This window comes from Sinocyclocheilus grahami, unplaced genomic scaffold (genome assembly GCF_001515645.1).
Source record: "Sinocyclocheilus grahami isolate Dianchi unplaced genomic scaffold, SAMN03320097.WGS_v1.1 scaffold333.1, whole genome shotgun sequence".
In the NCBI taxonomy this organism is placed as follows: Eukaryota; Metazoa; Chordata; class Actinopteri; order Cypriniformes; family Cyprinidae; genus Sinocyclocheilus; species Sinocyclocheilus grahami.
In genome coordinates this window covers 420774-432156 of record NW_015505512.1, presented here as the reverse complement: position 1 = coordinate 432156, position 11383 = coordinate 420774, and the positions used below count along the sequence as shown (strand labels likewise).

At 38.6% G+C, this 11383-nt stretch overlaps 2 protein-coding genes across 2 annotated transcripts in view; one reads left to right on the top strand and one right to left on the bottom strand.

Annotated features, from left to right (window-relative positions):
- Positions 1-2994, bottom strand: part of LOC107602708 (tubulin beta-4B chain-like) — a 6121-nt gene extending 3127 nt beyond the window's left edge. The window contains exons 1-2 of the mRNA XM_016295275.1: positions 2983-2994; positions 960-1058 (exon numbers count right to left, since the gene is read on the bottom strand). Coding sequence (XP_016150761.1) covers positions 960-1016 — 57 coding nt within the window. The 5' untranslated portion in view covers positions 1017-1058; positions 2983-2994. The remainder of the gene's footprint in view (positions 1-959; positions 1059-2982) is intronic.
- LOC107602685 (zinc-binding protein A33-like) lies at positions 1035-4588 on the top strand. The gene is made up of 5 exons (XM_016295257.1): positions 1035-1214; positions 2145-2195; positions 2274-2296; positions 2901-3019; positions 3753-4588. Exons 1-5 carry the CDS (start codon positions 1035-1037, stop codon positions 4280-4282), a joined length of 903 nt encoding a protein of 300 aa, XP_016150743.1. The 3' UTR covers positions 4283-4588.
- The last annotated feature ends 6795 nt before the right edge of the window (positions 4589-11383 follow it).

The following is an 11383-nucleotide window of genomic DNA, read 5'->3' as shown; positions in this document are numbered from 1 at the left end:
AGAAATGAGAGAGAGAGAGAGAGAGAGAGAGAGAGAGAGAGAGAGAGAGAGAGAGAGAGAGGGGCGGAGAGGCAGACGGAGACAGAAAAAACGAAAAAATTATCATATTTATCTCGTTAGAAATAAAAAAGTTATATATACATATATACATAAAATGAATGCAATGAGCATCAAATAGTTACAATTTCATGTAGGATCAAAGGAATCAACGATGCTGAGCAATTAATGCAACGAAAATAATTCGATTATATTGATTATTCAGAATTAATATTTTTTATACTTGTTTTAAAGAACGTTTCTCTAACTTATATTTAGCCTATGCACATTTTACAGATTCCAATGAATCCGAGGAGTGTGATATTCTTTTCTTTAAGCGTTTAACCAAATATAGTCTAGACTCGGATGCATACGCAACTATTACATAGCCTGCATATGTAATGCATTTTTATATAGTTGCTAAATATTAAATACCAAAAGTAGAATATTTTATTCCCGTATGCTAATTAAACGTAAAGTAGGTCATTCCCGTAGATAGGAGGAACCAATTCCAACAATTCAGTCTCATTGCTGTCGAAAATGTATTACTCTGAAAGTATAAATAAGGTCTAACTGCAATAAATGTGCCATAATTGCACGATTACCACAATTAGAAAAAGGAAAAAAACAAGGTACTTTTAATTTATTCATTCTCCATCGTACATAGGCTACAATGGATGAGACGTTCCCACGCCCAAGGAAAGCACATCTCTGCGCACAATGCACCGGTTCTCTCCATCTCCAAATCGGACAAATACGAGTTTAAATCGTGCATGCAGCTGACAAAAGCTGCAGAATTAATCGAACCGAACTGCAATGCAATGCATTTCTAGAAGATTCTTTTAAGTGCGGATTAGTCGCCTTGGAGGGCATGGCGTGCAAGTTCAAATCTCAACCATCATGGTGTTTTTTTTTCTTTTTACCTTGGCTCCGATCTGGTTGCCGCACTGGCCGGCTTGCAGGTGCACAATCTCGCGCATGGTGCTGCAGGAAGGTCAATGGCGGGGATGCAGAATCGAGGGCTGACGCATCTGGATCGAACACCCTGTGCTGGAGACATGGAGAAAAGCTCAAACTCTTCTGTTTGGTGGATCAGGAGCCCATCTGCGTGGTGTGCCAAGCCTCAAAAATGCACAAAGGTCACGACTGCTCTCCCACGGAAGAGGCGGCTCTGGACTGTAAGGTAGAGTTTGACAGTGCCACATTGTCTCGACAAACTGTGTTACATTGTGTTGCTCTCTGTTACTGATTTAAAGCGGCAGGGCACAAGAATGCTGTTTATCAAGCTCGCTTTGTGTTCAGCCAAAAATATCATGGCAGGCTTTCAAACAACACCTTCTGCATTCCCCTCCTTCAAGCTCTCATTGTGGCATATGCGTCCTGTTGTATACTGGGAAAATGTGATCAACTCCATCCAAAATGTGACACTAATCTTTCAGAGTATACTTGCACAGTTGGATTGCACAGAGGCTTCATTTGTTCATAGTTCTTATGTGCCGGTTGTTCTCAGCTGGTGGGGTATAAGTCTTTTCTGAAGAAAACAATGTTAAATGCAGATACAGTTTATCATGCATAGTTTGGATAGAACAATAAAGAAACATATTCGCTTTTAAAAGAGAAGAGAAAAACTTCCCAAATCTTTTGTTGTTAACATGAGAAGGTGTGAATCCAATCAAACTATTTTGGTAGAAGCAGACAAATTAGCAAATGACAACATGGACAGGTTATGGTAAATGCCCTCATCCCTTAAAAACCACAAGATGATTTATCAGGTTTTTAAGATCAAGTGTTATTTTAGTATCATACTACATACTAATAATAGACATAGATAAACACTATAATAATTTTCTTTAATATTTTGGATTAGTTTTTTATTTTTATATTTTCCTTTTTCATTTTAATTTTAGCTAAAGATTTTATAACTATTTTTTTTCAACTTTTTATTCTTATCTTTTTAGGAACAAAATTAAACATATATCATACAGTATATACACTGAACAAAATTATAAACACAACACTTTTGTTTTTGCCCCCATTTTTCATGAGCTGAACTCAAAGATCTAAGACTTTTTCTATGTACACAAAAGGCCTATTTCTCTCAAATATTGTTCACAAATCTGTCGCAAACCATAAACGCTGAAGATTTAACATTGCTGCAGGTGAGAACATTGACATCTGCTGGAATAGCACCTTCTCATTCATTCACCGAGTCATTCATTTGTGTTAATCTTTTACAGAACTTCAAAGCTATCATAGATGGGTAAGTCCGCTTATGACTTTCTTTTCGTTACTTTTTGTTTTTGTTTGCTGTTGCTTCTAATCTAGTGGTTCTTAACTGGTGTGTCGCAGCCTAAACGTAGTTCGCAGTGTCAGTGTCACACATTAAGTTTTCCATTTGGGATGATATTTGCTCCACGTTAAGTTTGTTTAACCAGTATACAGTACATGGCATATACAGCACAAAAATATATTCTCTCTGTCATTTTTTTATGTCAGCTACTTTAATCAGTTTATTAAAATAACTTCCTGATCTAAAAAAAACCCTTCACAATCTATTACATATAGCACTGAATCGACATCAGCTCACATTGTATGGGATTATACGTATACAATTAAGCCTAGAATCGGATATTTATAAATACATCAAACGTTACAAAAACACAAGAAGATAAATATGGTTTGTTATGAATAAAACATGAGATTAGTTAATGATCATATATTTTTTTAAGAATTGTTGTTACTTTTATATAAAATATTTTGCTTCAATGTTGGCATGGCAAAATTCTAATTCTAAAGCAAAACCAGTGCTCAAAATAAAATAAAATAAAATAAAATAAAAAATAAATAAAATAAAATGTTTGCAGAACATGGACTACCTTTCAGGACCCGGAAGGCGTGTCAGGATCTTTGTTGAATGAATCTAAGCATCTTGGGAATCTAAAGTACAAGGTCTGGGAGAAGATGCAGGCAGTTGCACCTTACAGTAAGTATCTCTTTAATGTACAGATAGAACATTGATAAGAATAGCCTAAATTTTTACCTTAACATTTCAGAGGGTTAATGGAGGGTTAATTTATTTTTGCTGTATAGTTACTGTAATTAATGCTGATATACTGCATCCTGTATATTGGAATTTTGTCATGTTAACGTTTATTCAAATGATTTAATTCCAAACGAGTTAACTGTAAATGACATATAAAATGCCAATTGAAGTGCATTAGTAGTAGTATGTGATTGTGCAGTTTCACAATGGCAATTTTAACACAGCTAAATCCTGGTTTTGATAATGTCAACAACCCTAGATAGAAACTGGGGTTGTAAAAAATACTTTTTTCTCACACACAATGGTACAAAAGCTGTCACTGGAGCAGTAATGCTTTAAAAGGTACTGATATGTGCTATTTAGGCACTAAATACCTTTAAGGTACCAGTATGCACCGCTTAGGAGTAAATAAGGTACAATACCTTTTGAAAGGATACTGCCCCAGTGTCAGCTTTTGTACCTTTTTCTGAGAGTGCAGTACAAATGTAACCTTACACAAAAGCATGTATAAATACCCACAATTCATTTATTTTACAACTGAAATCGTCCAATAATATGGGACTTGTCATGTGATGTAAAAGTGATTAAAGCTATCAGTTATCAAGTACCAACATGTGCTATACCTCACAGCATTTTTTTGTGTATGTTTTCAATGTCTGTCTTTGTTCATCAGGTCCAGTAATTTTGGACCCAAACACAGCCCACCCTTGCTTGACGCTGTCAGACGACCTGACCAGTCTCCGCTATAGCACCCCAAACCAAGTTCTCCCCAGTAACCCTGAGCGTTTCCACATCAGTGCAGAGGTGCTGGGCTGCACTACCTTTAGCTCCGCAAGCCACGGCTGGGAGATCGAGGTTGGTGACAATGAGGACTGGATCCTGGGCTTGGCCAGTGAGTGTGTGAAGCGAGATCAGGAAGTACCTGCCAGACCAGAGAATGGCTTCTGGACCATCTGCCTACGGGATGGGCAATACAGGGCTATGGAATCACCCCCAACTGCTATAAAAGTGGAGGAGAAACTGCAGAGGGTCTTGGTCCAGCTGAACTGGGACAGAGGGGAGGTGATTTTTTCAAACCCATCACGTCAAGAAATTATATACACTTTCAAACATGTCTTTACGGATAAGTTATTGCCGTACTTCTACACGCAAAGTAAGCATCCTTTGCGTATCCTCTCCAAGCCTGCGTTGGTGTCAACGTGAAAGCATCCTCTAAAATAGGGAAAATACAAACTGTGGAAAATTAATCATATATAGCTACACATTTAACAGATGCTTAAAGTGATTTAAAGTTCATCATACAGTTCATTGTGCAAAGTAGCCCAAGGCAGTTATCTTAATGTGAGCAAGGCTATCCTTACTGCTAATAAACATTCAGACAAGTGCAGTTTCTGAATCTGTCTCAGTGGCTGTTTGTCATTACTGTACATACACACCGTATGAAACAATTTATAAATTCTGAAAGCCACAACAGCTTGACAACAAATTATTTTTTTTTTCTTGAGAATAAACACCCACGTTTTTAAAGCAAACGTATGTGGGTTTGTTTATTTATTTATTTTCTTATTTTTACCTTGAAATATCCATTTAAAAATCATTCTGATTCTTAGAAAACTGACAAATAAAACTATATGGCTTTCTCTTTTTTTCCCTCGCTGCCGCCGAACGTTTGTTCTGAGATCTCCGTGAAGTTGGCCCCCCACCCAACGCAAAACGTCGGCAAAATAGTTTCAATCATTTGTGCTGCTTCGGTTTTTAAGATATTAAAATAATATTTAATGGTAATTTTCTGAGGTCACTCAGCCCCCCACATGCTCCAAATGTACCCCAAATAGTCTCGTTTGTTTGTGCTTCGTTTGTGCTGGTTTGTGCAGGGTTTCGTTTGTGCTGCTTCGGTTTTAAAATATTAGATAAGAAATTATAGACGATGACGTCACTCAACCCCCCCACATGCTCCAAATTCACCCAAAATAATCTTCTTTGTTTGTGTTTCATTTGTGCCGTAAAAACATTCGTTTGTGCTGCTTCGGTTTTAAAATATTAGATAAGAAATTATAGACGATGACGTCACTCAACCCCCCCACATGCTCCAAATTCACCCAAAATAATCTTCTTTGTTTGTGTTTCATTTGTGCCGTGAAAACATTCGTTTGTGCTGCTTCGGTTTTTATTTATTATTTTTTTTTTTTAGATATTTTTAGTAATCAGGTCATGCTCCAAATTTACCCCAAATAATCTGGGCTGCGTTTCCCGATAACGTTCCCGATAACGATAAACGATAACTAAAGGTAGGCCTATACCTGTTCTATACCTTAGCTTAGGAAGCGGCTTAATACCTCCTAACGTTTTGAAATACCTCCTTACGTGCGACGTTACCAGGTGCTGTCCATGGCGGTGGTGCTGAATTGGTTGATATCAATGCCTCGAGGCTCGAGGATCGATTATTCATTCTATGCACGGACTGCTTCACTGCATTATGTGAGAAAGCTGTGTTCTTTATAAAAGAAGTGTTGATTTTAAATAAAGACACAGAACTTACTTTCGCTTTGCAACATATGTCAGGAAATAAAACCAAGAAAAACATATACCGAGAGCACCTCCTAGGGGCCACCACATAAAATACAAGGGGGAAAAACCCCTACACCATACACTGCTTAATAATTTAACAGCTTTTAACAGAAGAGAGAGAGAAAAAACACCTTGGGCCTACACAAGTCCAGCAGAAAACCATTCAGGTAAGAGTGCTCATTTACTCCACAACCAGGGCTGATTGCGCAGCAGCCGCAGCACATATTGGTGTAAATCACTGATTTGTGTTACTGGATGAGTTATTCAATAAAAGCGCAACATGGGAAACATATAATCAACAGCTACTATGGCGGAGAAAAAAGAGAGAAAGAGGAGAGCCGCCAACAGCTGAATTTCGGGGAAGAGAGGGTAGCTCCGTCGAGTTTGTCTCTTTTTCTATTATTTCTTTATCTTTATTTTTTCAAGAATTGCAGCTTAATTGAACACTGGGTGTATTACTTTAGAATTATATTCGTATAGACTGAGATGTAAAGAACTGTGAACTATCAACAGTGATAGTACAGGTACAGCTAAGCACAGAGACAGCGCTCATTAAGATAATAAATGATATTCGCTTAAATTCTGATTCTGGCAAAATATCAGTGCTTGTACTACTAGATCTCAGTGCTGTGTTTGACACTGTCGATCATAACATACTACTAGAGAGACTGGAAAACTGGGTCGGGCTTTCTGGGATGGTAATCAAAGGGTTCAGGTCATACTTAGAAGGGAGAGGTTATTATGTGAGTATAGAAGAGCATAAGTCTAAGTGGACGTCTATGACATGCGGAGTCCCACAAGGCTCAATTCTTGTACCGCTCTTGTTTAACCTGTATATGCTCCCACTAAGTCAAATAATGAGAAAGAACCAAATCGCCTATCACAGCTATGCTGATGATACCCAGATTTACCTAACCTTATCACCAAATGACTACAGCCCCATTGACTCCCTCTGCCAATGCATTGATGAAATTAACAGTTGGATGTGCCAGAACTTTCTTCAGTTAAACAAGGAGAAAACTAAAGTCATTGCATTTGGAAACAAAGATCAAGTTCTCAGGGTGAATGCATACCTTGACTCTAGGGGTCTAGCAACTAAAAATCAAGTCAGGAATCTTGGTGTGATTCTGGAGACAGACCTTAGTTTCAGTAGTCATGTCAAAGCTGTAACTAAGTCAGCATACTATCATCTCAAAAACATTGCAAGGATTAGAGGTTTTGTTTCCAGTCAAGACTTGGAGAAACTTGTTCATGCCTTTATCGCCAGCAGGGTGGACTATTGTAATGGTCTCCTCACTGGCCTTCCCAAGAAGACCATTAGACAGCTGCAGCTCATCCAGAACGCTGCTGCCAGAATTCTGACTAGAACCAGAAAATCTGAGCATATCACACCAGTCCTCAGGTCTTTACACTCGCTTCCAGTTGCATTTAGGATTGATTTTAAATTACTTTTACTCGTTTATAAAACACTCAATGGCCTCGGACCTAAATACATAGCAGATATGTTTACTGAATATAAACCTAACAGACCACTCAGATCATTAGGATCGAGTCAGTTAGAAATACCAAGGGTTCACACAAAACAAGGGGAGTCCGCTTTTAGTTATTATGACGCCCACAGTTGGAATCAGCTTCCAGAAGAGATCAGATGTGCTAAAACATCAGTCACATTTAAATGCAGACTCAAAACTCATCTGTTTAGCTGTGCATTTATTGAATGAGCACTGTGCAATTTTTTTTTGATTGCACTATATGTTATGTATAATCATTTTCTCTTCTTAGCCGTTTTAAATTCATTTTAAACCTCTTAAATCAATTTTTAAATCATTTTCAAAGTTGTTTAATTCCTTGTTTTATTGTTGTGATATTTTTTTTTATTATTATTTTCTTTTCTTTTATGTAAAGCACTGAATTACAATTGTGTATGAATAGCCTTGCCTTGCCTAAGACTGGTCCAGACCAACCTTACGAAAGTATGACTTACAGAAGGAATACTTAACTATGAACGTTTCTGGAGACACATATTAACGATAAGGTACAACTTAAGGCATAACTTAAGAGCGATGTAGCGTTAAGAAGGTACCGGAAACGCAGCCCTTCTTTGTTTGTGCCATAATTTTTTCGTTTGTGCCGCTTCGGTTTTTTAGATATTAAAATAATATTTAGTGATCATTCTGATGTCACCCCCCTCCCCCACCCCGCATGCTCCAAATTTACACCAAATAGTCTTGTTTGTTTGTGCTGGTAATATTTTCGTTTTTGCTACAGTCTTTTTAAAATATTTTTTCCTAGTCAACTAGTCGCATGTTTATATTAAATTGATTAATATAATAACCTATTAAACCATCCTTTAATTAATATATAGGCATTTAGGCGTAGCCTATTCCACGCTCAAGCCCGCAAAGCACTGGCAAAAGTATTTATTGAATGAGTAGGGGAAAAAGAAGACATTGTAATTATTTATTACTAAACTTGTGCTTTCTCAGTCAGTGTCGGCTGCAACGATGTCGTAGGCTAATGGACGTGCCTAATAGAGAAATGCACCTTTTCTCAGGGGCGCGTCTAGAGTGGTGGCACGGGGTATTTACGACGCCATTGGATTAGAGTGCTGTCAATTTCACAGCTCAAACAGGAGAAGCGCAGCTGCAGGCTGCGGACCACGGCTGCGTTTCTCGATAACGACTGATCTTAGCGCTTAAGAGCGTTTTCTACGAGTCAGTTTACGATCGTTCGTTATTGTTTCACGTGCGTTTCCCAAAAATGCACTTAACACAAACGCACGTAGCTGTGCTTTAAGCAGCTGTGCTACTCATGAGTCGCTATCCGTTTGACAAGTGCTGAAATGTCACCTTATAGCAGTGATTCTCAAACCTGTCCTGGAGTACCCCCAGCCCTGCACATTTTGCATGTCTCATCCATCACACCTGATTCAACTCCTCAGCTCATTAGTGGAGACTGCAAAACCTGAAGTGGGTGTCTCAGATGTAGGGAGACATACAACATGTGCAGTGCTGGCGGTACTTCATGGAGAGGTTTAAAAACCACTGCCTTATAGAAAGGCTCGTATTGTAGTACACGCTCGTTTATTGAAATGTTAACCTAATGCTGCGTTCCAGACAACTCGGATATAATAATAATAATACAATATTATATTATAGTATAGTATAATGTATAATATTATACTTTACATAATAATATATAATATACTTTATATAAATATATTATTATATATTATAATATACATAATAGTATATAATATCTAGCCTATATAGAGACGTTATTTCCGGGTCCAATACGTTGCTGGTTTTCAGAATGAATCATAAAAGAGAATGTTTTAAAAATCTTTAAAAGTTAGTTTTTTTTCTTACATTTTTAGCAACCACTCATGATTAGAGTAAATGATTCTGACCTGATTCTAATACATACATATATATATATAGAGAGAGAGAGAGAGAGAGAGAGAGAGAGAGAGAGAGACGTTATTTCCGGGTCCAATACATGGCTGGTTTCCGTACACGTCGGCAAGTCATTGACAGATTTTTTCCCCCCATGAAGCATATTTCCTACATTACTTCTTTTATTCATTTTTTTTTGTTCAGTCATTCAATTTAAATGTGTATTTCTATTTTTTCTGCCCTTTTAAATTATTTCATTTATAAATTTAATAAAAAAAAAAACGAGTAATAAAGTGTAGCCTACAATAAAGTACAATCAAATCGTTATGTTACGTTTTTTCCTGTCGTTTCAAAGATTAAAGGCACAATGACTTTCCCAAATAGTCTGCCGTACTGTGGCGGTAAACGCTAAAAGGTGGGGTTTTAATAATGTTAGCGTTCTGACACTTGGGATTTTAGGTAGAATAGTACACGTTTTTGCGTGGTAGTCTTATATTTTTGATACACATTTAACAGCTACACATTTAAATGATTTTGTCTTTAATCAGATGTGAATATGGCTATTAAATATACTATTTATATTGATGATTAAGTTAGAGGTTTGTTTATTTCTAGAGAGAATTTTGAGGGAAACAAATTAAAAAGGGGACAAAGTCAGGCACAGCAGCAATTCATTCAAGGTTTCTTCAAGAAGAAACCATGTCAAAGACAGCTAGGGTGAATTCGGGTAATCTGGGACACCTAAACTCCAGTGTGTTTATTTCTGCTCTAACAAAATTTAGTCAACAGGGGCAAGTTCAAGCTCAAACCGGTGTGCACCGTTTTGCTACGGTTTCCGGTTTGAACGACATGTTTCTTGTTTGGTGGGTGTGTCAAACATGTCAGCCCAATCAGCAGCAGCATATATATAAACCACGCCGTATTAAAGAGACAGCTCACACAATGTAACTAACATCCAAATAAATTCACAAGAGCAAGTATATTGTTTGCATGTTTATTTACATTAAAGACAAAATAACTGAAATAATAAGAGCACAAGTATAGATCTGGAACTTCTTTAAGTCTGTCTAAATATCATTTCGTAATTGCAATGTCTTCTGGCCCATATCCTTTCCGTAGGAAGGTGTGCTAGACACTGATTAATGTATCATAAAAATGGCAAGGGCAGTGACTGTAACATCAAGCGTATTTTACAGTATTAAACACGTATTTATACAGATTTCATCAGGCTCTGAACATTCTTCAAAAAGAACACAAAGAATGGCCTTCTCAGCTGCCATAGCTGCAACTCTTGAGTCATCAGAACAGAGTGTTCAACACACCACCGTTTCCGTTTAAAAAAACGTTTTGCAGTGCATGCCGGTTAGACATTTTGTCCGACTTGAACCGGCGCCGACGTACGTCACTGTCACGTGTGGCATCAAAGTGCAATGTGGGACAGCATGCTTTGGGTAATCTGGGACAGTCTTCAAATGGAGGAAATATGCATTTAGGGACTTTATAAGTCTAATGACAAGGGATAATATATGCTATAATGAGAAATGGGTGTTAATGTGGACTACTGGAGGTTATAACATTAGCATAAGTTCACAGTAGCAAGCAGCTAGCTAAACCAGCTAGCTAGAGAGATGCTACAGAGATGGAATCTGGGAAACGTATTCCAGTAGCAAGCAAAGGTATCAGGATGAAGTAAACTGTTTATTTAATTTCCAAATTCCCAGTTAGTTTAGTATACAATGGTTCAAATCACTGAGCAGGAGGGGGATTTGCGCCCAGGCAAGCTGACAATGTTCTGTACACAGACACACACGAACACACGCACACGCACTCACTCACACGCACACACACTCGCACTCACACCCTACACACACGCACACGCACACGCACTCGCACCCTACACACACGCACTCGCACTCACACCCTACACACACGCACACGCACACGCACTCGCACCCTACACACACGCACTCGCACTCACACCCTACACACACGCACACGCACACGCACTCGCACCCTACACACACGCACTCGCACTCACACCCTACACACACGCACACGCACACGCACTCGCACCCTACACACACGCACTCGCACTCACACCCTACACACACGCACACGCACTCACACCCTACACACTAGCACTCACACTCACTCACACCCTACACACACGCACTCACACACTACACACACACACTCGCACTCACGCTCACGCACACGCACACGCACTCACACCCTACACACACACACTCACACCATACACACTCGCACTCACACGCACTCGCACTCACACTCACACCCTACACACACGCACACGCACTCGCACTCACACCCTACCCCCCAC

Bases quoted from the DNA above. Each gene is read 5' to 3' on its own strand.
- LOC107602685 (XM_016295257.1), top strand. From the start codon at position 1,035: ATGGCGGGGATGCAGAATCGAGGGCTGACGCATCTGGATCGAACACCC. The intron at 1,215-2,144 runs GTAAGGTAGAGT...TCTCAAATATTG, and splicing joins GGAAGAGGCGGCTCTGGACT to TTCACAAATCTGTCGCAAAC. The intron at 2,196-2,273 runs GTGAGAACATTG...AATCTTTTACAG, and splicing joins AAGATTTAACATTGCTGCAG to AACTTCAAAGCTATCATAGA.